The sequence below is a fragment of the Delphinapterus leucas genome, chromosome 2, assembly GCF_059928025.1.
Source record: "Delphinapterus leucas isolate spDelLeu-1000000601 "Yukka" chromosome 2, BTC_Dleu_Yukka2, whole genome shotgun sequence".
Lineage (NCBI taxonomy): Eukaryota > Metazoa > Chordata > Mammalia > Artiodactyla > Monodontidae > Delphinapterus > Delphinapterus leucas.
Genome location: NC_143130.1, coordinates 155,362,532 through 155,389,717, shown reverse-complemented (window position 1 = coordinate 155,389,717; position 27,186 = coordinate 155,362,532). Strand labels below are relative to the sequence as shown.

Sequence of the window (27,186 nt, the reverse complement as noted above, 5' to 3'; positions counted from 1 at the left end):
GAGCCAGCTCATTGTACTCAAAAGTCAAGTCCAGCAGGATCCAAGACCAACATGGGTAAGGCAGACTAGGAAAGCATCTTTACAGTAGCAGGTTAAGTAAATAAATAATATATATTTTAATGACACAGAAGTGCAAACCATAAAGGAAAAGACTGATACATTCAGTTTATTAGAATTACTAACTTCTGTTCATCAAAGGATGCCATAAAGAGAAGAAAGCTACAAATGAGATTTTTACACCACCAGCTACTGAAAAAATGACTCATAAAAATGACCAGAATGTATAAAGATTTCTAAATAAAGCAGAAAATTTGAGGAAAGGCTCAGACAAGTACCTCACAGAATACAACTCTGTTTACTCCTCTACATACTGTCTGTGGCCACTTTCACATTACAACAGCAGATTTAAATAGTTAAGACAGAGACCTTTTGGCCCACAAAGCCTAAAATATGTATCCGGCTGACTCCTGTAATACAGAAATGAAAATAAATGAATGATAGCGCCATGCAACAAGAAGCATTCACCTCAGAAATACTGATTAAAATAATTAAGATGCAGAAGAATATGTATAGTATAATTTCATTTAAAACTGAAAAACATGATATGATTTGAGATACAAATATATGATAAAACCATAGAGAAAGGCAAGGGAAAATAATGTGGAATCAGGATGATAGCTGCCCCTGAAAGTAATGAATGCAGCTCAGGCACAGAGGGAAGCTCAAAAGTAAGGGTAAAATTTCTTTTTCTTAGACTGGGTGGAACGTTATCAATGTTCTTCCTACTTCACATATGTTTTTGGCAAATGACGATGCCTGTCCTTTAAAATATGTTATTCTTTTCCCATCCCAACATAGTTTTAGCTGGACACATGGCATCCCAGCTAAAGACTACAATTCCCAGACATCCTTGCAAAAGACGTGTGGCCGAGTGACTAGATTCCACCAATGGGCTGTGAATGGAAGGAACTTGTACTACTCTGGGTCCTGCCCTTCAAGGGATCGGATACAGGCTTTTCTTCCTTTTGGCTATCTCGGAGATGGGTCCACAAGTGGAAACCACTTGCTAAGGATGGCAAAGCCGCCAACCAGTCCTGGATCACCTTAGACATATTGGACTGTTATATGAGAGATGAGAGAGAATTAAAGTTCTATCTTGCTTAGGTTTGAGTTTTTTGCTTTGAGGGAGGGAGTCTCTTTGTACAGAAGTTTAGCCTTACCCTAACTAATATAACATACTATAAATATTTTTCTGGATCTACTTGATGCTTACTTTAAAAAAAAAATTATTTATTTATTTTGGCTGCGCTGGGTCTTAGTTGTGGCACGCAGGATCTCTTAGTTGCGGCATGCGGGCTCTTAGTTGCGGCACGCACGTGGGATCTAGTTCTCTGACCAGGGATTGAACCTCGGCCCCCCACATTGGGAGCACGAAATCCCACCGACTGGGCCACCAGGGAAGTCCCTCAATGCTTACTTTTTAAGGAAGTGTTTTGCTTGTTTTCATTTTTATTTTTAAAGTGCATAGATATACAGTAAGGGCTGTCAACCCTTCAGGAAAGTTTTGTTGAGAAAGGGAGCAGGGTAAGGTAGCAGCAGCTGAACAGAGATAAAGTTTGGATCAAAATACACTTGTGGGTGTTTTAAATTAAATTCTGTTTGGGTGCTGATGAAAATGATCCAGCAGTGAGGAAGGGTTTGATGGGGTTGGAAGCAGACATGATGCTATAGGAGTGAAGTCCCTAATAAAGAAAGAGGAATGCGATTCAGCGCAGAGATGGGGAGACTGGCTTTTGATAGGAACAGAAATACCTCTACCAAGAGTGAAGACAGAAAACAAGTAGGTAGGTTTGTGGATTCAACAGCAGGAGGTTTAGAAATTCCCCACTTGACTGTTTCTATTTTCTCAAGCAAATATCAAGCAAGGTCATCGGCCAAGGAGCAGGGAAAGAGGCTACAGGAGATTCACAACTGCCTTCTGAAACACGGAAGAAACCAGTGATGTAACATGATGCAGAGTATCTTAAATCAGTGACTAACATTTTACTCTGCGGTACAACTCTAGGGGTTTTCCCTGGTGAATCAGGAGCAAGACGAAACAGCAACTAACTACTATCATTCCCATTTTACAGAGGAGGAAAGGGGAGGCTTCAAGAAATTAGTAAATCACCCAAGGAGCTGATAAATGGTGCCGCTGGGCTTTTACTGGGTCTGTATGACCACTGAACCTGTTATCCAATGTCTGACGAGCCAGAAGCCCTGAATGAACAGTAATAAGGGCTCAGCACAGACAAGACCATCTCCTGTGACTTCATTCAATTAACACTTCCCCAACCAGAGGTCAACAGGTCATCGTGCCTGAGTGGCCCAAGGCGTGAGGCCACATGGGAAGGTCTTGTGAGGCGTCAGATGTGTGTGTGTGAGCATGTGTGTGTGTAGGGTGGAAGGTGGTGCAGGGGATACAAACAGCCATCAGAGTTCTTGGGCTCTAGTTCAAAACTATTCTTTGAAGTGCTCGAGAGTTGTTTTGTTTCAGAACACTAATGTATTTTGGAAAAGAAAAAGAATTTTTAAAGGCAAGTCATCTCTCATCCTCTTTCTTCATTCACAGGGCCAGAAAAGTGGTATTTCTGGCATGGGCTAGAGGCGGGATACTCTATAAATACAAAGCCATTAAATCCCATGCAGCGGGAACCTGATCAGGGCCTCCTTTTAATTTCCTGACATGAGCTGGCCACTAACCCAATTACCCAGAATCCCCGGAGGAGCCCTCCGCCTTCCCAACAAGCACAAAGAGATTGAGAGCGTATTGCATGGGTGTCAGCCCAGCTTTCACTGAAATCAAATATCTTTTAGAAAACACTTGGGGAAAGGCAGACCAGGGGCTGAGGGGAGGAGGAAATGAAGCGGGCCCGGGAGGCTGGTGGCCTGAGGGAGGTAAAGTGAGGTGAGCAGAAGAAGTTTGCAGGGACAGTCTGTGCGGGAAGATTTGCAGAATTCCCGGATGTACGCGTGCCCCCTGTGACGTGCAGCAAATGGTTTTCCAGGTTCTCCTGGCTTAGAGGCCATCAGGCCACACCCTCACCTATCTGGGGAGGGCTTCTCCATGGTCCTCCCAAGGGACCCTCTCATTCTCATTTTAGACACCAGTCGGGGTCAGCCTAAGGCGATGCCACCTCTAAGTCTCCCACCAGCCAATCCAGGAGGAAACTCAAGGCAGCTGGACACTAGTATGCCCCACCTAACACAACGGGCGCAAACGAGAATATCTTTGAATCCAATATTACTTTAACACGCCCAGGAAGCTGACATTTTAAAGCGGTCCCACAGCAGATCTTACCAAGGAGTCGTCCCATCTGGTCCTCACCTTGACCTAGTGTTAGAGAGCGGGTTTCAACACCCCTGCTCCACAGGTGAAGAAATGCAGGCCCAGGCTCGTAAGTGAGAAATCATAGACAAAGCAAGGATATTTAAGAGTCAGGAGGGGACACAGGCACTGACACCCAGCCCAGAGCACATTTTGTATTCAGTTTCCTATAAAGAGAATCATCACTCTTTTCTCTGAAAATACAGATTTTCATACATGGGATTTGCTTGAAGCAAGACAGACCCTTGGACATCACCTGTGCTCCACAGCCGACGCTTCCAGAACTGACAGCAGCCTCGAGGCAGAGGCTGAGCCAAAGAAAGCCCCACTTCTGACCTTTTCCCTGGCAGCTGCTGGGCCCCCAAATCACGTGGCGATCTCTCAGGTTATTTTACTTAAGAAAGGAAAGACCGAATAAGGCATCCAGAGCTTCTGGACAGAAGAGGGAAGCAGCGTTCTGATGTGCAGGTGAGATGCGGAGGAGGGGGAGGCTGGCCTTCCATTCTCCTCTTCTCCATCCCCCTCCCCCAGAAGACCCAGGACCCCAGCCCCTGGCTCCCCGATGTCGAGGAGCCTTGAAGATGGGGCGGGGGGGGCACCTGGGGAAGGCTGGGGTCTGCATTTCAGAGTCAGGTCAGAGTCTGAGGGAGACAGAGGGAGGCTGGGTGCCTGCACATGATGGGGGGTGCGGGGACGGGCACCTAAACAAAAGCAGAAGCCAGGGCAGCTCCCTGGCAGGGACACAGGCTTCTCGAGGAGGCGCGCTCCTCTTAAGGGGCTGGTCCCCGTGGAGCTTCAGAGCCCAGGATCTTGCCAAGGCTCTGTACTGCGGAGAAGAGCTGAACGAAGGCGCTCAGAGCCTTTGTGTCATCTTCCCCCGTCAGCAGCGGGGGCAGGGCAGAGGGGGGGGTAGGGAGCGTTCTGGTGACTGCCCTTCTCCTGGGGCAGAGCTCCTGAGGGCTGAGCCCCCGGGAAGTTCACCTCAGCACACCTGCCCGGCTCCCGCCAACAGCCTCAGATGCCCACCACGCGTGTGCTCCCCACCTGAGGCTCTCGTTCCCCCAGCAGCCCACACCATCATCCTGGGACACACAGCGTCCATCTCACTCCTTTTAAGTAGCTGGCGGGGTGCCTGGCCTGCTGTTGCCGATGGATTGCGCCCCTGGCCACCTGCTTCCCTGCCTCTGTGGATCCCCTCATCATTCTGCCTTTCTGGGGCGCCACTGGGAAGTACCCCTGCTCTCTTCCCGGCACAGGGTAACCCCTCAAGAGACTCTGCTCAAAGGTTGCAAGGTGGTCCAGGGATTTCAAGTGGCGGTCCCCACTTTTTCCTTATCTCTCCCTCCCTGCTCATAATCCTGGGGGGAGGGCGAGGTGGCCTGGGATTGGAAGCCTCCCCACCCCTGACCTGGGCCATGCGGAGCAGACACAGCAGAACAGAGAGAAGCTCCAGGCTCTGGGACCAGCTCCCCTCAAACCAGCGTGAGTCGCTGCAGGACTCAATTTTGTCTCCCTTCAAATTCAGGAGTATATTGATAGCAATCAGCTTCTTCTGTTCCAAGCTCCTAAGACGCTGTGAAGTAAGCCAAGAAGGCTACACGCTCCAACCAGGAAAGGCTGTTGGACAGCTGGCCCCTGCCCGAGTCAGGGCCCTCACACCTGGCTTCCCAGAACATCCTTACAAACTTAAGAGCAGAGTCTCTCCAAGGCTGACAAAGCCTTCGGTTGCTTCTCAGCAGCATGCAGGGGGGGGAGCCAGGAGACCAGCGCTGAGCCGCGCTTCTGAGGGCCTCTGCGCCTCAGTTTCCTCATCTGTGCACCCCAGGATGCTCTGGAGGAGCAGAAAGAACCCGGTACAGAAGACAGAGGACCTGGTTCAGCCACTAGCTGGGGTCACACCCTACACAGGGGTAGACCAAAATTGGGGAGAATCAAAATGAACAGACACAGTCTTTCAGCAGGTCCAGCGCAGCCTGTTTCTAATCTAGAAAGAGAACTGTTACTTCAGTTGGTTCCCCCGGTGGAGCAGCTGGCATGTGAATAAGAGCTGAGGGGCCTCCTCCACGTCAAAAGGGTTGCATGAAACAACTAGTAAGAAACGCAGTTTAAAGGTCGATGTGCCATGTTGACACAGGGGTGGTGGAGGAACCGGGCTCAGCTGAGGTAAAGGGGGCGCCTGGAATGGAAAACGGAGGGAGTCCCCGATTTCCACATCACAACAACGTCCAAGTCGTCCTACTAACAAAGCACCTTAGATTCGGGCCCTCTTCCCAGAGGGCGCCTGGAAGCCAGGATGGGAGGAGGGCCCCGGGCTCTTAAAGGCTGGTAAAGGCTGGGCTGGGCTCCAGAAGCCCCTCCCAGTGAAGGCCTGCATTCCAGTCCTGCCCCTTCCTCTCCTCTCCCAGCCCCTCTGGATTGGATAATCTGATCACCAGCACACACCTCTTTTCCTGACTCCTCTCATTTCTGGAAGGATCCCAGGGCCCAGAATCATAAAAGCTGATCTGTAGAAATTGTCACTGGCTCCCCTTGAAAGCAGGGGAAGGGGAGAAACACACACACACACACTACCCGTCAGCCTGAGCAGATCAACAGGGAAGGTGGTGCGGGAGACCGAGAGCCGTGCTGTCCTAATAACGAGAGCCACAGGTCACTTACAATTCTCTAGTAGCCACACTAAAGAAGGTAAAAAGAAGCTGTGATATCAATGTCATAGTATGTTTTGCTTAATCCAATATGTCCAGAATATCATCATCTCAACATGTGATCATTTAAAAAATTATTACCACAATATTTTACACTCCTTTTTATCATCCTAGTAAGTCTTCAAAATCTGGTGTGTATTTTACACTTAGAAGACGTGGCTCACGCTGCCGTGTTGGATGGCAGGGCTCTAGAGGAGAAAGAGAGGCAAAAGGCAGAGAAAGGAATGGGAAGAGACAGGATGGGGGTGGGGGCAGGGGACAGGAGGAGGAAAACACTGGCCAGGTGACAGCCATGTCCTGTGCACCTGCTGGAAAACAGAGGTTGACCTTGGCAGGTGAAGGGTACGTGACGTGTCATTCTGGGCCTCAATGTCTCTGCTCTCTGCATGTCCACACTCCATGGGCCACTGAGAGGTAATAAAGCATCCCAAGCCTTCCTTCCCAGGGTGGAGAGGGTTCTTGGCCCCGACGAGGGCCTTCCCCAGAGCGCCAAGCCAGCTTTTCTAAGGCCCAAGTGGGGTCATGATTCCCCAAAGGATCTTTAATGGAGAACTTCCAACTCCTGTTGCCCAGCAGCGTCCCGAGAGCACGGAGAGCTTTAGCTGCACACGGGGACTGGAGGCTGCACACCTGCCTGCAGGATGTGTGAGACAGGCAGCCCGTGGGGCAGGGCCTTCACCCGGGCTACAGGGAGAGACCTGTTCTCGTGCGCCGCTCAGGGAGAAGGTCCTGAGCTTGCTGGCATTTCCCGGCGGTCTGAGACTTCCCGTGGGAAGAAGAGCTTGCCCAGGACCCAGGCTTCGGTTCTGCCTTGCATGGCCAAGCGGGGCCTCTTACCTTCCTTCAGCATCCCCACTTTGAGGCATTTCATGAAGCGACAGGCCTGGCAGGACTTGCGCCTCCGTTTCGTGATCTCACACTCGTTGGTGGCCGGGCAGCTGTACTCAATGTTCCCTGTAAGCAGACACAGAAGGGTTGCCAGGTACTGCCCCCATCTGCCAGCCACAGGCTGGATGGGGATTCACCGACCAAATCACTACTCTCCAGCCCCGAGGTTCCCACAGGGCAGTGGTTCTCAAAGTAGGAGGTGCTCCGAGACACGTGTCAGGGTGTTTCCTACTCTCTTAAATACAGAGATCCCAGTGCCAGAGGTCAGGTCGGCCAGGCAGCCACAGCTTTGAAGAATGGTCACCCACAGTTTTGAAGCCACCACTGAACTGGGACATCAAAACTCACTGAGCTGACATTTTATCCCAAGCAGAGAAATTTTATCCCACTGCTGACCAAAACATCAGTGTGGCCCACCGGCCCTGTGCCCTCCAGCCTGGGCCCCAACTCATGGCAAAAACCTCTTGGCAGCTCTGAACCCGCAGGGACCGGGGCCTGCATCCCACATCCCATGGCAGAGGCCCAGGCCACCCAGCTTGGCTGACCTTGAGAAAGTCACTTTCCTCTCACTGAGTTGCAGTTTCCACATCTGCAAAATAGTCTGATATCTGCTAAATGAAGGACTAAGCAAGATCAGGTATACAAGATTGCTTTAAAAACTGTAAAGCATGATTTGAAGTGAGCTGGTGATTTTAAGCACAGTTCATTACTGCAGAGGGAAACTGTGATTAATTTTCCACGTCACCCCTTAACCGGGTGATAATAATGGCTTCCGTGAACCTGACCCCATGCTCCTAGTAGGCTGTGAGCACCACGAAGGCAAGAGGTGTGCTGCTCATCACGTCATCTCTTTTGCACTGAGATCAACCCCTGCTGCACAGAAGGCGTGCAAGACAAGCCTGCTGAATAAAAAATCTACCGAATCCTCATAGCAACTCCATGAAGTAGGTACTGACACCATCCCCATTTTACAGATGAGAAACCTGAGGTTTACAGAGTGGTTTACAGTCTTATTCAGGATGAGCTGATCTTCGAATGCTCTGGGGAGGCCATTGTCCCTTTGCAGGGCCTCTTCCTGGGAGGGCTGACAGCATGGTCGGGAGAGGCTGCAGCTGCCTTTCTAACGTAGGGGCACAGCCGCTGCCCTGAGTGCTCTTACGTGTCTGCGCTCATGTCACAAATGTGCACTGTGCAGCTATAACAAGCCTGGAGGCCAAAGGAAAGGCAATGGGGGGGGGGAAAGGGACTGGAATTGTTGGGGGTGGGCGGAGAGACAGGCAATAGAAAGATACAAGTGCAGGACAGCGGACCACTGTGCCGTTTTGGATTTTATCATGTCTCCTCGGCCCCCGTCCCAGCCAGTGCAGTCTGCTTGAGTCTGTGGTTTTCAGAGAACAGACTCTGAACTACTGCAAACCTTTCATCCCAACACCCATCCAGCTGCCACCTTCTCAGGGAGCAGGGACAAGTGATGCCCAGCAAGCCGCTTGCCCAGATTCCCCTCCCGGGCCCAGCTCACCCAACAAGGACACTGCCTGGCACGGAGCAGCCTCCAAAAGGCCACTCCCAGCCCTGCACCGTGCTAGAAAGGGCAGCTCCAGGCCTGCCTGTGCCCAGAACCGCCCCCCACACACACACACAACCCATCCACTTTAGCAGCAATAAGAGCAACCTTCATTGTGCACCTGCTATGAGCGTGACCTGCCTCAGATCCCTCCATCCTCACGGCAACCCTCTGGGACCCACCAGTGCCCCATTTTACAGACCAAGAAACTGAGAGTCAGGGAGCTGAAGTGAGTTACCCGAGGCCACACAGAGCCGCTGTGCCACCCCTGCACCCCACAAGAAGCTTGGGGACTTCAGACAGGCCCCTATGCTAACCCAGCTACTGAGGTGGTCTAGAGGAAGGGGAGAGGGGCTGTCCTCAGGTGTCCCTGTGCCTCAGCCTCCCCAGGTAGCATTTGGATTTTCTGAGAACAAGCATGAACCAGGTTCCACCACTGACAAAAGTGTTTTGAAGTACTGAAATTATTGAGCCCCAATTACAAGATGCCTAATTACACTGAGTACTCACAACGTCCCAGTGAGGATTCCGATCCTCATTTTGTACAGGTGAGAAAACTGAGGCTCACAGAGGTCAACTTGGCTGGAGCACCTTACAGATCTCTCTCTCTCTCTCTCTCAAGTCCAGCCGGCACCATGCTTCTGTGGGGAGGGGGGCCAGAAGCCATCCTCTGTGCTGGAGGATGGGAGGTAAGAGGAAAGGGGAGGAATAAAGATTCCGTGTGCCCCTCCCTTCCAGTACCTGACCCTAACCATTTCTTAGGTCACTCTCTTTGTGACTTCTTGGGAAATAATTTCAATATTCACATAAGCATGGTAAGATTAAAAAGAGAAACAGGGGAGGGATAAATTAGGAGCTTGGGATGTACAAATAAACACTATTATATATAAAATAGATAAACAGGGGCTTCCCTGGTGGTGCAGTGCTTGAGAGTCCGCCTGCCGATGCAGGGGACGCGGGTTCGTGCCCCGGTCCAGGAAGATCCCACATGCCGCAGAGCGGCTGGGCCCGTGAGCCATGGCCACTGAGTCTGTGCTCTGCAACGGGAGATGCCGCAACAGTGAGAGGCCCGTGTACCGCAAAAAAAAAAAAAAAAAGATAAACAACGAGAACCTACAGGGAACTATATTCAATACCCTGTAATAATCTATTATAGAAAAGAATCTGAAAAAGAATAGATATATATGTATAACTGAATCACTTTGCTGTACACCAGAAACTAACACATCATTGTAAAGAGAGAGAGAGAGAGAGAGAGAGAGAGAGAGAGAGAGAGAGAGAAACAGAAAGGAGGAAATCCCATACATAAGCTAGTCCATCCAGGTCTATCCCGGCTTAGAAGGTTCTGTAGAATTTGGCCCCGGCCTCCACCCCACTCCCCTCCTCTCTCTCCAGCGTCACCTTCCCCATTGCTCTGCGTAACTACCAGTTCCTGGAACTCAGTGGCCTCCCAGGCTCCCAGGCCTTTGCTGCTTAGGACAAGGCCACTCTGCTCCCTTCGCCTCCTGGCCTGGCCTGCCCACACCTCCTGGTCCCCCTTGGGAAGGTGACCCTTCTCTCCATCACCCGGTCGCCACTGTGTGTCTCCTCCTCCCAAATCAGCTTTTCTCTGTAGTCCCAGTGCCTGGCACACAGTAGGTGCTCAATACACACTGAGAGCTAACACTGACGAGAGCTTGTTATGAAGCAGCTGCGGTCCTACTTTTCTTATGTTGAATCTTTAATTTTCCCAACAACACTGGAGGTAAACATCTTCCTCTCCATCTTACAGATGAGAAAGGTGAGCAGAGTCCAGGATGAGGCAGAGCAAGGACTTCAAACCAGGGGGTCTGGCTCTGCTCTGCTCCCCTGGGCGGTGAGTTTACAGGGCCTGGGGCATGGGGACTCGGGCCGCCTTGGGATGCCACTTGCAGGTGGCTAACTCTTCACGTTCACTGGTCTCAGCCCCCCAGCCAGCCTGTCAATCCCTTGAAGGACAGATCTTAGGTTGTCACTCCAGCAAGGGGTCCATAAGTATCTGTTGATTTGGCACTGCTGCTCTCCCAGAACAAGAGACTGAGCATTAACAAGAACCTAGGGATGTTCTTGACTGTGGGTGTGGCTGTGTGTGTGTGTGAGAGGGAGAGAGATCTAATTTTATTTATTTATTTTTGTTCCTTTCAATTTGTTTTATGGCCCCAGCGGCTGACTGCCAGCAAAGCCAGGCTGGTGGCCTTGCCTTGTAATTTCTGTAAGTGCCTCCTTGATAAAGTGATGAGATTAATTCATCAGAATTCCTGTGGTCTCTGGAGGGCAGTCTAGGAGAGCACAGGAGCAGGGAGGGGCGTGTATACACACACACACACACACACACACACACTCACCAGGGGCTGAGGGGTGGCAGGGTTGGGGATGGGCTCTCACAGGACAAGGACACAGCCAACATCTAGCATAAATTCAGAGTTCTAACCTGGGAGTGTGCCCAGTATAGACATATGCAGACTCTACCTCAGGCAAATCACCCAACTTCTCTGGGCCCCAGCTTCCTCATCTGTAAAATGGGCACAATATGTTCCCAACTGTACAGTCCTGCGGATTCAGCACATAAAGGGCTTAGTGAAGTGCATGCACTGGGTGGCAAGCAATCAAACTGAACATGCTTATTTTTACATGCATCAGGGCTGCCAGGGCACATATAGCCAGAAGACCCCAGGGTAAGTCCTTTCCAGGTGTCAGACCTGAGGCCAGCCACCCATTCTGCCATTTAAGAACATTAGGACCAGGCCTCCCATAGATAGACCTCAAAGCTGGTGCTGCCTGTGGGAGGGAGGGAGTCAGGAATGATCTGGATTTCAGTGTGACCTCAAGGCACAGGGGAACTCCCACCATCAACTCTCTTCAATCCTGTGCCCCAGGAGAAGGAAGGCCCAGGGGCGTCCCCATCAGCTGTCCTGAAACAGCTGCAGGAAAGTGGGCAGTCCCCTCCCTGGGGCTCAGGGATGGGGGCTGCAGAGCTTAGATAAACAGCTCGTGAGGAATTTATGGGCTCAGGGGCTGCTGGCTAACATCAGAGCCTGAATGGCCACCATTTTTAGCTCTGGAGAGACAGGGCTGGGCTGGGAGTCACTTGGTTCCACTCCCTTATTTATCTCACTCCTGGAGGAGAGAGACTCTCCCTTTCATCTCTGCACGGTCCACTGTCCTCAGCTCTCCACCCTTCCCTCCTCCTTACCCTCCAGCTGATGATCTCATTCATGCCACTGGCTTCAGCTTATGTAATTGGCAAGGACGGGCAGCAAGAGGCACTGTCTGTGCTTCAAACCCTTATATCCATCTGCCTGCTGGCTACTTCCACCTGGAAATCCCTTGAGTTCTTCACACTTCCTCCACTTGAACCCATCCTCACCCAGACTTTCTCTTACTGTGTTCCTTGTCTCAGCAAAGCCATCACTAAGCCACCCGCCACCTGGGTCAGAAACTGAGGTGGCATCGTAGACTCATGCCTCTCCTTTACTTCTAAGGTCCTTTTCATCCCACCTGCCTGATATTTCCACCCTCCTTCCCCTCCTGCCGCAGCTAGTTCCCACGCCCGTCGTCTCTTCCCTATCCTCTAATGCACTTGCTTCCTCTTGTCACCACTGCCCTTTCCAATCAGTCTACCCTCCACACCGCCCCTGGAGAGACATGAATAACTCCTGTGCAAAATGCCTCGATGGATCACCCACTTATGTCTGCATGCCTTCCCAGGAGCCCACTAAAGGGCAGCAAGGGAGTAAGAACAGTCACGGAAGAATGAAGGAAGTCAAAACCAAAGTAACCAGAGGGGATTCCAGATAAGAAATAAGCCCTTGTACCGCAGAACCTCAAAAAGCCTCAGGTGTTGAGGACACAGTAGAAGATGGAGTGAGGTATGGGAGTAAAAATGGGAATTTGCTGGAAGTCTGTATTTAAGGAGTACTTAGCTGCCACTGCAGGTGGCCACCAAGGATCTCCCCACAGCCTGCACAAGAGAAGCCAACTTAATCTCTGGAGAGTATAGGCGAGTGAATCCGGACTCAGGGGCCCCAGGCTTAGCTGAGGGCAGAAGGGAAGCTGAAGTTTCCGAATACTGCACACCAAAGAGTGAGACCGCCCAGCCCCACTCCCCAAGCTCACTCCCAAAATTCTAGCAGGCAGACATCTACTCCACACCCTCACTCCCACCCTCCACTCTCCACTCCCCTAGCCTGAAGATGGGAATTTGTAGCAATCTTCTCTGGAAAAACAAATGGCATCAGAGAAAAGACCAGCAGGTACAGGGGCAGGACAGGAATAAAGACACAGACGTAGAGAATGGACTTGAGGACACGGGGGAGGGGGAAGGGTAAGCTGGGACGAAGTGAGAGAGTGGCATGGACATATATACACCACCAAATGTAAAATAGATAGCTCGTGGGAAGCAGCCACATAGCACAGGGAGATCAGCTTGGTACTTTGTGACCACCTAGAGGGGTGGGATAGGGAGGGTGGGAGGGAGGGAGACGCAAGAGGGAAGAGATATGGGGATGTATGTATATGTATAGCTGATTCACTTTGTTATAAAGCAGAAACTAACACACCACTGTAAAGCAATTATACTCCAGTAAATATGTTAAAAAAAAAAAAAGACCAGCAGATAAAAAATAAGCCAAAGGAAAGCTCCTTCTATGCTTTTTATCCCTGTTTGCATTTAAGACAGCCAAGGATTATCACTACATCTGTGAAAAGCTTCAATATAAAAACTAACCAAGATAAACAGGGGGAAAATTATGTGGGAAGAAACCAGGACAAAGCAAGAAGGAGAAATAAACCTCCACAAGCAATACTCAGTATACTGTTGACTTGAGAAGATAAAAATACTGCATTCATGAAACAAGAACAGCATGCAATAAAAATAAAGTATAAAATGGAGCTCAGGGACTTCCCTGGTGGTGCAGTGGTTAAGAATCCACGTGCCAATGCAGGGGACATGGGTTTGAGACCCAGTCCGGGAAGATCCCACATGCCGTGGAGCAACTAAACCCGTGTGCCACAACTACTGAGCCTGTGCTCTAGAGCCTGCGAGCCACAACTACTGAAGCCTGCATGCCACAACTGCTGAAGCCCGTGCACCTAGAGCCCGTGCTCCACAGCAAGAGAAGCCACAGCAATGAGAAGCCCGCACACCTCAACCAAGAGTAGCCCCCGCTCACCACAACTAGAGAAAGCCCGTGTGCAGCAACAAAGACCAATGCAGCCAAAAATAAATAAATAAATTTATTTTTTAAAAAATGGAGCTCATAGAAATTAAAAATACAGAAAAATTCCAAAGAATCAACTAAGCAGCTACTCTAAAATAGAACAAAAAATCAAAGAGATGGACAATAAGCCAGAAAAGAGGTAAGAACTAGAAGATTGGTCCTGGAAACTCAATATCCAACCCTGAGGAGTTTTTGAAAGAGAAAACAGTGGAGAGGAAGTTATCACCAAGGGAGAAAGGGAAGGCGAGAAGAGGGGAGGGATGAAAATGTTTAAGACCAGAAGAATATGAGTTTCCAGGCCAAAAGGCCTGCTGAGAGTCCAGAAGAATGAATGAAAATGACCTGGACAGCATTATAGAGGTGGAGAACAGATCAGTGGCTGCCAGGGTCAGGGAGGGAAGAGACAGGGAGGTGGTGTGGCTGTAAAAGGGTAGCACCAGGAATCCTGTGTGATGGAACCGTTCTGTATCTTGACTGTGGTGGTGCTCACAGGAATTTGCAGTGATAAAACTGCACAGAACCTAACACACACACACACACACACACACACAGATGAGAGTGTACAGCTAGTAAAATCTGAGTAAGGCTGATGGATATCAATGCCATTTTCCTGGTTGTGGTATCTTGCTATATATACTTATGTTATATAGCCCATATGTGTTATGTCACATAGCTACATATAGTTATATATGCTACATTGTTATGTAAGATGTTACCACTGAAGGAAGCTGGGTGAAATGTATGGGATCTATGTACATGGAATCTCTCTGTAATATTTCTTATAACTGCATGGGAATCTACAATTACCTCAAAACAAAAATATAATAATAATAATAATAATAATATAGGGCCTTCCCTGGTGGCGCAGTGGTTAAGAATCTGCCCGCCAATGCAGGGGACACAGTTCGAGCCCTGGTCCAGGAAGATCCCACATGCTACGGAGCAACTAAGCCGGTGCACCACAACTACTGAAGCCTGCGCGCTCTAGGGCCTGTGCTCTGCAACAAGAGGAGCCACCACAATGAGAAGCCCGCACGCTGCAATAAAAGTAGCCCCCGCTTGCCGCAACTAGAGAAAGCTCACGCGCAACAACGAAGACCCAATGCAGCCAAAAATAAATACATACATTTTTAAAAAAATATCTGAAGGTACTAAAAAAAAAAAATAATATAAAGACCTATACACACAACATAGATTTTTTTATCATGGAAGACCAAAAAAAGATCCTAAAAACTTTCAGCAAGAGTGTTAAAAACAAGTCAAGGGCTTCCCTGGTGGCGCAGTGGTTGGGGGTCCGCCTGCTGATGCAGGGGGCGTGGGTTCGTGCCCCGGTCTGGGAGGATGCCGCGTGCCACGGAGCGGCTGGGCCCGTGAGCCATGGCCGTTGGGCTTGCACATCCGGAGCCTGTGCTCCGCAGCGGGAGAGGCCGCAGCGGTGAGAGGCCCACGTACCACAAAAAAAAAAAAAAAAAGTCAAATACAAAGGATCAAGAATAAGATTGGCCACCATATCTCTAACCATAAGGGAAAAAACCCTCTCTGTACACACACAAATACACAAAACTAGTGCACATACTCGCCACTCTTTTTTCTTCTTAGCACTCATCACCTGACTTTTGTTTATTTAGCTTGTTTATTATCTGCTTTGTTCATTGCTGTTTTCCAACACCTAGAACCATGTCTGGGAAAGAGTGAGGCCTCAGTATACATTTTCTAAGTGAATGAATCAAACTTCTTGACAGCAGCACTAGAAGCTAGAAGACAAAGCAGCAATGGTGTCCAAATTCTGGGGAGAAATTATTTTCAACTAGTGTCTAAATGTATGGGTTGAAGGATTGAGTAAAGACATTTCCACACATCCAAGATGTCAACAATTTTACCTCTCCTGTGCCTTTCTAGCATGAGCTTCTCCCCCACGCCCCACCCCAAAGGGAAGGACCCAAAAGAGGAAGAGGACCTGCCAGGAGAAAAGTCAAGGGGACATCCAGGAGGAATTGGCAATAGACAAAGAGATTTAACCAAAAATTGTGATATAACCATATTCAGACAATGGGAAGACGGGAAATGTATGTGTGTTGGGATGGTTTGTATAATGGGAACTAACTTCATCTTCCATAACAGGAAGTCAAGAAATAGTGTAAAATTGCTGTCAGTAAGTATAGCTGTAAAATCATAGTAGTAATTAAGAAGACAAAGGGCTAGAAGAAAGATTTTCTTAAATGGCTAACTCTAGATCACGGAGGGAAAGGGAGAGAATGGATAGGGTCAGGGACCCTTATTTTTCATTATAAGAGTTATACTTTGGGTCTTTGTAAACTATGTGCATACATTATTTTGGTAAAAGTTAAAAATTAATTTGTTCATTGTGTAAAGATGAAATCTAACCTCCAGGGAAAAGCACATCGGGCCCTTTATGATCTGGCCACCTCTGACCAGTCCACTGTAACCTCCCTCCACCTAGGCCCCTGGTTTGTAGGCTCCAGAAAACCACATGGAGCCTCTGGGCCCTCTCATACCTCCCTCTAGCTGAAACCCCTCCCGGCAAACTCTTCCACATCAGCGCGCATGTGGCCTTTTCAGTGACGCCCTCTTCCCTTCTGTCCCAGGTAGGCTTACATGCCCCTTCCTGTTTGCCCCCATAGGCCTCATCCATCACCCCACCTGCCACACACATACACACACTGAAAGCACTAGCTTAATGTTTCATAATCAGGATTTTGCATGCTGTCCTCCCTTCTGAACTGCGCGCTTACTGGGGATAGAGATTGTTAGGTCTTTCATTTCTGTATCTCAAGTACAGTGTCTGCCCCCCTGAAGCACCCATTGATCAAGGCAAATAAATCGAAAGCAGGAGTGCCCACCCAGAGAAACCTAGAATTCAACAATGACCTTCCAGTTGTCAAGTGCAATCCCCTCCCTTGGGCCTTCCCCATCCTGGTCCTTCCTGAAGCAGCAGACACCCATCACACCTCTTAAAACCCACTCTGTTAGATTTCATCTCCCTTCTCTCCAGGGACTCTTGTAACGTCTCTGATCGCTTCTATATTTATTGCATAGAATCTAAGATGCTTTTGATGGTAAGATTGCACCATTATTTTATATACCACCAAGAGAGGAAAAACATCTGCCAATCAAAGTATGGCTGTGCTTCCTTGACACTAGTATTTTCTTTTTTTTTTCTTATTAAAAGAGCTCTTTGAGACTTATTGATAGATACAGATTTGATCATACAGCATTCTTGTGGATACATGAAAGGGAAAACATAAGAAAAATAAATTGAAGATATTGCTAAAATTTCTCAGAGTGTGACTCTTCTTAATCCTTTTTGATCAAAGTCATTGTTTTTGTGTTTTTCCACAGTTCGGTCCTCTTTGCTAACAAAGGAGCTGAGGACGCTGTGCTTCTTGAGTGTCCCTTGTTCTCGTAGGGGTCTCCTTCCAGGTCACTGGCCCCCTTCTGCAAGTTTTAATGTGCTTGTGAGGGCAGTGACAACCACATACATCTGTCACCTAGCAGACAGTAATCGGCCCAATTCAGAGATGTTACATGGGGGAAATGTGCATCTTAGAACTGACAAAATATGGTATTTCTCAGTCTCCTTTCAAGGCTCTGACCCCTTCCTTTCACCAGGGTCCCTCTTCCTGGCGCCTTATCCCTTTACCCTCTCCTTCAGAGCAGCTTTCCCTAGAACAAGCTCTCCCAGAGGGCCTGTTAAATTAGAGCCTCAGATTCTGCAGTCCTGAAATCTGCATTTCTAACCGGCCCCCTAGTGGAGCCTGTGCTGAGGTCTGGGGACCATACTTTGAGAACTCCTGCCCTAGAGGATCTCATTAGACCCAAAACCCCACTCGGATTTTACTCTTGGGGTCTAGCCCTGCATTTCCAACTGCCCAGGTTAAGGCCTGTGAACCGATCAAACTCAACATGCCTCAGACTTCATCCATTATCCCAACCTCTCCTCCCTGCCCACCCCGCTTCCACCAGCAAAATTATTCTTTCTAGGTTTCTCCCCCGCCAATGGCCTGACCATCCTCTAGTAGCCTAAATTAGAAATCTAAGAGCCAGTCTCACAATCCAGTTACTATTTTTTTATACTGAAATCACTTTCAAAATCCTAACCTCTCCTTTTAACCCTTCTGCCACTGTTGGGGTTTGGATGCTTCTAAGTGGACTGTTAACTAGATCTCTGAACTGGACTGTTAAAATCCCCACCTAGTCTGCCGGCCCCTAGACTCTCCCATTTCCAGCCCATCTTCCCTATCACTGCCAGAATTATCTTGCTAAAAGGAGATGTGATTAATTCCCTGCTCAAAAATCTTCAATGGCCTCTCGTTGCCAAGTATAAATAACAAATAAAACAAATCCTATTTATCTAATGGTTATCATAGTCCAGGCACTAAGCTAAACACTCTACATTCATGTCTCATTTAATTTCTGCAAGAATATCCTGGGAGCAGGAACTATTTATTAGCCCCATCAGTCCCCTTTTACTGACAAGGAAATGAAGGACCAGAGAAACGAAGTAACTCGCCCAACTTGACACAACTACGAAATTGTAAAGTTGGGATCCTAAGCCAGGTGAAGCAGCTCAAGCAGAAATATTACTCTATACTTTTCCTACCAAGGGCCTGTGAAAACCTTTGACATCCGGTCCCAGCTTCTGTTCCAGCCCCTCACCTACCACTGGTCCCCTCTTGCTGAGCAGAGCACACTCAACTCCTGTGGGCCTCTTCCTGCTGTTCTTTCTACCAAGGATGTTCACTTTCCACTCCAGCTTAAATGTCCCTTCCTCCGGGAAGCCCTCCCTGCTCTGTCTGGCTGTGTCTCACCTGACTTTCACCCTGGCTGTGCCTCTGAAAAGAGGAACTGTGATTTGTTCTTCCTCTCATTGCCTCAGTGCCTGGCAGACAGCAATGTTTTGTGGGTTTAATTGACTCTTTTTATGCATTTGTACAGATGAGGAAACTGAGGCCAGAGGATCCTAGGCCCTGCTCAAGGTCAGCTGGCTGGCGAGTGGCAGGGCTGGGACAGCACTCCACTCCGGGCTCCCACTTACTCCTGGCTTGTCTCTGCATCCCTGTCATAGTCTCTGTCCCCTGGGATCCCAGGCCTCATTCACCAGGACAAAAGGCCTGGAGGTGGTCCAAGGCAGGATAACCCATCAATCATCCCCCTGCCCCTCTCCTTAGGGAGTTTCCTTCCAAGCCTGCATCGGGGCCCCATGTGAACAGAGGGAGCTCGGTGCCAGGGCCTCTTTCTTGCTTGTTCCTCTTCATCTTAAGGAGCTACTCAAGGGGCCTCCTGGTGACCTGCAAAGTTGGCCACTTGCCCTGGGAACACAGGGAAGGGGACAGGGCAGTTTTACCCTCCGCACAGCCCCTCATGGCCACACAGCATGTGTTGTCAACGGCTTCCATCCCACCTAGAAGAAAATCCAAGTGCTGCACTCACCACAGCCTGAGTTTTATCAGCCTCTCAGCCCCGTCTCCTTCCATTTGGCCTTTACTCACTCATAACAGCCACAATGGCCCTCCTTCTGGTCCTGAAACAGATCCGCTGTTTCCCCTGCCTGGAACGCCCGAACTTCCCCTTACCTTGAAAGTTCTTAGCACGGCCTTACCTAATCCTCAGACTAAATTAGACCCCCTCTCTCAGCCACCTTTGCTCTCATCACTGGTTTTTCTCTTTCACAGTACTCACCTGGGTCTGTCATTATGCCTCTTTGTTATCGTATATACTGTCTGCCTTACCCCCGAGAATACAAGACCACAGAGTAGGGCCCATTGTTCTGTCTTCAGCTCCCAGCACAATGGTTGGGACTCAGTAAAGTATCACCAAAGAACTGAACAAGTGCTTCCTAAGCTCAGATGTAAGGCAGGAGTTTTCCCCCAACACTGTCCTTTAGAAAAGAGGAAGTGGGCTTCCCTGGTGGCACAGTTAAGAATCTGCCTGCCAATGCAGGGGACACGGGTTCGAGCCCTGGTCTGGGAAGATCCCACATGCCGCGGAGCAACTAAACCTGTGAGCCACAACTACTGAAGCCTGCGCATCTAGAGCCCATGCTCCACGACAAGAGAAGCCACCGCAATGAGAAGCCCGCGCACTGCAACGAAGAGTGGCCCCGCTCGCCACAACTAGAGAAAGCCCGCGCGCAGCAACGAAGACCCAACGCAGCCAAAAATGAATGAATGAATTTATTAATTTTAAAAAAAAGAAAGAAAGGAGAGGAAGTTGCTTAATATCTTTATCTTTGTGAAGTCTCTTATCAGAGGTGCTGTGTCAGTCCCTTCATCTTGAACAACTGCCTTTTGGGGAGACTCAGTGCCCTGAGAAGACCCCAATCAAGGCTCGTCACCGGACTGAATCAGTAACAAAGGCAGAAAGAAATTTAGCCCAAATTTAGTTATTGCTGGGGATATGAACCATAATTAACAAACACTGAGAGTCAAAAGCAGTATGGGAGCTTCCCTGGTGGTGCAGTGGTTGAGAGTCCGCCTGCCGATGCAGGGGACACGGGTTCGTGCCCCGGTCCGGGAGGATCCCACATGGCGCGGAGCGGCTAGGCCCGTGAGCCATGGCTGCTGAGCCTGAGCGTCTGGAGCCTGTGCTCCGCAACGGGAGAGGCCACAACAGTGAGAGGCCCGCGTACTGCAAAAAAAAAAAAAAGAAGCAGTATGGTACCTGATATGTTGTGGAAACCATGACTATAAATTGACCCAACTATATAAAATAGGTAAACAACAAAGATCTACTGTGTAGCACGGGGAACTATACTCAATATCTTGTAATAACCTATAAAGAAAAAGAATCTGAAAAAGAATATATATATATATACGCACACACACATATATATGTATAACTGAATCACTTTGCTGTACACTTGAAACTAACACAACACTGTAAATTAATCAAACTTCAATTAAAAAATACTGACACAACTAAAAAAGAACTATCCTAATGGTCTAGGAAATGTACTTAGTGCTCAAAATAAAAATCTGAGGGACAGCAGCACATACACGCTCACATAATCTCCCATAACCAAGATGAAGTGAAGGTGGTGTGCTCTGGAACACGGCACCAAATGATGCGGAAAGTGGCAAAGACACTTTCATCCAAGAGTCATGTGAAACATTTGATAAACCTTGCCTTCCAAAATGTTAAGAAAAAGTTTTTCAAAAAATAATAATACATGGTCTTACATAATATGACTGAAAATATGCAAGTTTAACAAAAGGGCATATTGTTGTGGGTTTTGTTTTGTTTTGGGCCACGCAGCTTGCAGGATCTTAGCTCCCCAAACAGGGATCAAACCCATGCCCCCTGCAGTGGAAGCACAGTCTTAACCACTGGACCTCCAGGGAAGTCCCAGAAGGGACTTTCTTTTAAGACTGGAGATACTAACAGTATTTAAATGCTGATGGAAAGGAGCCCATAGGGAGTGAGATGATGAAAGAGAGGAGATGATGGGTAGGAAGGTCTCTGGGAAGTGGTGAGGAGATGGATTCCAAGCCTGAGAAAAGCTGAGCCTGGGGTGGGAGCCACCTCTCCCCGCACGAGTGGGTAGCAAAGAAGATGTGTGCCATCAGTGAATGAGAGATGCTGCCAAGAGTGGGTAGGGCTGGTGGCAACAAGCTGAGGGAGTTCCCATCTGAGGGCCTCCACTTTCTCCATGGAACAGGAGAGGAGGCAGGGTGGTTGCTGAGAGAGGGTCAGAGTTTGGGGGTATAGCTTAGCAAAGATCCCCCAGGTGGCTCCCCGAAAGGCCCCCTCATCGCTGCAGTACTCATGACAAAGGTTTTCATTACTGTGGGTCAGCGTCACAGTCCAGAAGCTGGCACTTAGCCCTATGATCCAAAAGCCTGACTGTGCCAGCCACAGAAAAGGGCTCCATCTCTCAGGGGCTGACTCCCATTGCCCAAATTCAGGGACCAGATGTATAAGCCCAGGATGCCTGCACACTCAAGTATGATAAGAAATTGATCTACCCAGCCAGCATTCTGTCTAACCAGCAAGGTGGCTCCAAGCAGAAGACCAACAGGGTACCCAGATTATAATCAGAAAGATGTTAATCAAATCCATTGAATGTTTAATCACAGTAGGCTGTCCCAGGCTGACTCCCTTTACCTCGGGCGGGGACTTTGCCAAAGTCAGCTTTCTTTTTCTGTGCCTCCAGGGCTGATCCATCCTCTTTTTTTTCTATAGATATGCTAGTAAATTCAATCAGGTTGAGGGTGGTTCCTTTGCCATGGAGCCTTTCTGTCCCTTCAGGACTGTGCCTTTTTGTCTATCTCCGAGCTCATCTACTCTGGGTGAGTGTCATAAGGCCCAGCACTGACAGCATAGAATTGGACAAAGTGTAATGAAGACTTAACATGCATTACTAGGCATTGAGGGCTGGTGGGCTGCATCTACCTTGTTCAATGCTGAAGTGCAGGGCGGCGGGGGGTGGGGGTGGGGGGTGGGTGGTACAAGTTTTTACTGTAAAAAGCCAGAAAAGTGTCAATGCTTTCTGCGTGTGGCCAGAAGGTCTCTGACAACTACTCCACCAAAGCACCAAAACAGACAATATGTAAACAAATAGGTGTGGCCCTGTTCTAATACAACTTGAGTTACAAAAGCAGGAAGCCTCCGGCAAACTGTACTTTGCCCACCACTCCCATCCCCTCCCCCCATCCACACAGCGCTAGCCCCCTGGCACAGACAAGCACACACTGAGTGCTCGATCAATATTTGTAGGCAAGGAATGGCGGTCTGAGGGCTTTCTCCCTAAGTCTATCGTGACTTCTTTGTTTCCATAAATTTCTTCCCATGTTGACGTAACCAGCAAATTGGGCAGATGGAAGGGATCTAAGGAGGGAAGGGGGGGTTGTGAGCTAGCATGATTTTCAGAGCTGTCCAGGCGTTTACTTTGCGAATGGATCATTCTGTGACTAAAGGCCTTTTTAAAGATGGCCTACATACCCTCCTTAATTGGGGAGGTGCTTAGGAGACTGCCCTGGCTGGGCTAAGGCTCTGCCTGCAGCCTCGTGTGCTCTAAGCCTTAGATTCCAGCTTCTTGAGGGCAGGTACCCTGTCTCTTTCTCTCCCTGAAGCACCTTACTCAGGGCAGGGACTAAATTAATGCTCTCTTGGTACTAAACTGACTCTGGGGTTGTCCAATTGTAGATCATTTGTTTCCTCTTTATATTTTCCCCATTTTTCCAAATTTCCTACAACTATTATGCTCAGAAACAACAAAATAAAAATCTTTGTTAGTAGAAAACCAAAGAATTGATAAAGTAACCAGAGCAATCCGTCAGCCTTAGAGTTCACTGGTCCCTGTTTCAGACAGAAACCTTTCTGGTTGGAAATGAGTAACTCTTCTTGTGACAAAGAAACGAGAGTACTTCAGTTCTGATCGCAATAAAGCCTGCTGTTTGTCTTTGGACTTCTAGGAAGAGATCTTTATCCTTTACGGGGTAGCAAATAACTAAGACTATTTACAAATCCTTCCTCTGGGCTCTTTATTTATTTATTTAAAAAAAATTTTTTTGGCTGTGTTGGATCTTTGTTGCTGTGCGCGGGCTTTCTCTAGCTGCGGCAAGTGGGGGCTACTCTTGGTTGCGGTGTGCGGGCGTCTCATTGCGGTGGCTTCTCTTGTTGCGGAGCACGGGCTCTAGGCACGCGGGCTTCAGTAGTTGTGGCATGTGGGCTCAGTAGTTGTGGCTCGCGGGCTCTAGAGTGCAGGCTCAGTAGCTGTGGCGCACGGGCTTAGTTGTTCCACGGCATGTGGGATCTTCCCAGACCAGGACTCGAACCCGTGTCTCCTGCATTGGCAGGCGGATTCTTAACCACTGCGCTGCAAGGGAAGCCCCTTCCTGTGGGCTCTTGACTTGCAGAGGGTGTTGTCAGCACCCAGGCCGCTGTTGAGGGTATAGTAAGGATCCTGAGTCTACACCAGGCTCTGCTTTCAGAAAATTCAATCCAGAACTCTCCAGCACATTTAAGAATATGGACAGAAGAAAATGTAACTGTCTCTTAAAAAGCAATTTTTCAAAAACCGCCCTCCGAGAGTCTAAAATGGTGGCAATCTTACCAAGATTACTTCCCAATTTGGAAAGAAAAACACTGTTATTTCAGTAGCTTCAATTGGTTTAAACATCTCATGTTTATTTGTCAAATATCCAATGGCACTGATTGGATATTGGACTGGAGGCTCTCAACCCTGGTTGAGGCAGGATACTGAGAATTAATGCAGTGCTTTTGACATCTAGAGGTTCCAGGGCCTCCTCCCAGACTGGGGAGTGTGAAGCTGGCAGGGACCAGGGTGCATCCGTTCACTGTGCTGAAGGCTAGCACGGTGCCTGATACAAAAGTGCTCAATCAATATTTGCTGAGAGAAGTTGGTATCATGACTCCTTTGAGAAAGGTCTAGGGAACTGGGGCCTAGGGTTTTAGGAAAACTTACTCTTTACTGTCTTATTCCTTCGTACTGTTTGAATTTTTACCATGTTTATATTTTTTTAAAGGGTTCACCTAATGAATAAATTTATCTATAACTAAAGTAGCTAAAATAGTTTAAATCCTGTTAAGTCAAAATAGTGATTGTACTGTTTCATTTAAATGTATGTTAATTACAAAGGCCTGCTCTGGAAGATAAAACAAATTTGATCTGTTGTCTTAATAATATGTCCTAAGTGATATTGCGAAAGTGAAAATAATAATTGCAAACATTTATTTAGCGCTTACTAAGTGCCAGGCAAAAGTATGAGTGCTTTGTAGCCATTAATGCACTTAAGCCTGTTTTAGCAGCTCTATGTGAGGTAGGCATGACATCATCGCACCTTACCCAAGAGCAAACTGAAGCAGAGAGAGAAACTGAGGCAGGCCCCAAAGGCATTGAGGTATAAGGTAAGGGATGGAGCTGTGTGACCCAGGAGCCCACCTGGCGGTTGGCCAGGACACCACACCATCTCAACTAACACATAGAACTGGAAACATAGCCAATCCTAGCGCCCTCAATTAGTTTAATAAATAACTCGTCACAAGAAATTGAAACAAATATTCGCTGAATGAACAGGCCAAGAATCACCCCAGGGAAGCTCAGCCTGCCTCTTCCAAAAGTGAAATAGGGGAGTGGTGGAAGGGAGGACCCCCTCGGACCGCCGGGCAGGACGGGGACAGGATTGGCACCCCTGGGTTTCCTCCAGTCTGGTTTGCAGTTTCTGTCCCCAGGGGTCGGCATCTGCTCATCTCTGTGACCTCCACAAGCAGGGCTTTTGGTCTATCCTAGCGTCAGGCTGGACGGGAGGGAGCGCATGAAGCAAGCGCCCCACGCGTGACCTACTGTAGAAAGAATCTTGGCTGGCATGTCCAGCCATTCCTCTGCGCTGGGCCCTGTGTCATGGCCTTCATAACAGCCCTGTGAGGGCGGACCCATTGTTATCCCCAATTTGCGCAGGACTGACTTCCTCAGAGTGAGTACCCACCGAGAGAGACAGCCACCTCATGGCCTTTGGAACATGACTCAGCTGATATGCACATGCCCTCAAAGAGCGGCCCCACGGGGATGGGACAGGATGAGCAGTCAGGGGGAGATTTCCCTTGCTCTGTGGCCCTGACCATTTCACGATGAAGAAAATAGTCACATTCCATTTGTGCAATTAAAAAAGATAAAACCGAAAGGAGAGATCCATTACAGTTCAAGAGGTCTGGAGTTGCAGGGCAAATAGGGCTTTTTCTCCAAAAAATTCAGCTTTCTAGGGATACTCATTTGACAGCGTTCCCCATCCTAGCGAGAGAGACACCCGTGCTAAGGCATTTGTGTGGATTTTCTTTGGGTCTTCTGGGGCTCCCTGTGGGGGTGCATGCCATTTCAACAAAAGCCTGGGACTTAGAACCCTTGTCCAGAATCCCAAAATGAGAAAACCTGGGATACAGAGAAGGGAGCCTCCAGAACTTGGGCTCCAGTGGCTCCCAGACCCAAGCTGGCAGCTCGCGAGAATCACCCGGTTCCCTGCCGGGCCCGCACCCCGCCTGGACCCACCCTGCTGCCACGCACCTTGGATGGTCCTCTTGAAGAAAGCCTTGCAGGCCTCGCAGGAGGCCACACCGTAGTGGTAGCCGGAGGCGATGTCCCCGCACACGAGGCACAGGCGCTTGGGGATGGCGTTGAGCATGTACTCGCACTTGATGGCCGAGTCCTCCATGATGCCGCCGGCACAGTCCTCGTAGCCCTTGCGGCAGGGGGTGCCTCCCAGCCCGGCGCCCGCGAACATGGGCGGCGAGTCCAGACCGTTGGCGTGGGCGCCCAGGGCCAGGCCGAAGCCGCCGCTGGCGTCGGACGAGCCGCTGGGGCTGTGGTGGCTGAGGGCATCGATGCCCGAGGACGGGCTGGATGGCTCGGTCTTGATGAAGGAGCCGCAGCTGGAGACCAGGTGCCGGTCGTCTGCGGACATTCTGTTCAGCAGCCTGGGGACACAGAGCGCAGGAGTCAGCTCGGAGAGGGTGCGGTGGGTGTGACGCTGTCCCCAGGAATTAGCTTTGGGCTCCGGGCACCGGGTGGGCGGGGTGGCTGGGAGGGGCCCTACATTAAGGCATTGGTGAGATAAAATGCTGGCCGAGAAGGTCAATTGGGCTGAAAAACGGCACAGCCCAGAGCAAGTTTCTGGCATTACCCACCAGAACCTTCTGAGTCCTCCAAACAAAAACTACATTTTGATCGATCAGTAGAGACTTCAGATGAGGCCCCCCAGTCCTTTGCAAATTGCTGGTCTGAGGGTGACAAAAGTGGTAATAATTCAGCCAAAATATTTGGCCAACCTTCCGGCACAACAATAATACATTTGAAAGTCCAGGGGTGCCAGGTCCTGGACCAGACACCCTCAGTACAATGACCTGATGACCCACTTCACCTGAGCCCCGGGGGCAGCAGGTAAGCCCGAGCTTGGAGCTTCCCACAAATGCCACCATCGCTGAGATTGGGACCAGAGACGCCAAGTCACCTGGCCAGGGCAAGAGGCAGGGCTTGTGGCCAAGGCGTCCGCCCAATCGGCTGCCCTCCGGGTTTTGCCTGTGGCCCAAGGCACATCTGGTGGGTGGCCCCCAGGCCCCCTCTTTCATTCCTCTTCCGTAGCCCCGATCAGGCTGGCCTCCCCCTCAAGAGACTGTGCCTCAATCATGCAGCATGAGGAGGCCTTCCAACCCCAACTCCGCGCATCCGCCAGCTGTTTCTTAACCTTAAACTTCAACCTCTAAGGCCCCTGCCTCACTGTAGAGTCAAGGGAGCATTAACAGTGAGGCAGGATCACGAGGAAGGGTCATAAGACGTTTCCCAAAACGAAAACCCCTCCTCCCAGAACCATGCTGAGAGGGTAAGAAGGCAAAGTGCGACCCTCACACATCCCAGCTCCCAGGATGAGGGGAGGGGCTTCTCTCCCACGTGAG

The 27,186-nt window shown here is 49.3% G+C and overlaps 1 protein-coding gene across 3 annotated transcripts in view; it reads right to left on the bottom strand.

Moving 5' to 3' along the window:
• The window catches only part of ESRRB (estrogen related receptor beta), a 104,545-nt gene that overhangs the window by 24,684 nt on the left and 52,675 nt on the right, over positions 1-27,186 (bottom strand). The window contains exons 2-3 of one of the 3 annotated variants that reach the window (XM_089907999.1): positions 25,802-26,211; positions 6,910-7,026 (exon numbers count right to left, since the gene is read on the bottom strand). In XM_089907999.1, coding sequence (XP_089764125.1) covers positions 6,910-7,026; positions 25,802-26,211 — 527 coding nt within the window. Of the gene's footprint in view, positions 1-6,909; positions 7,027-25,801; positions 26,212-27,186 lie in introns of those variants that run through there. The other 2 variants (XM_022575874.1, XM_022575872.1) reach the window with 2 other exon arrangements.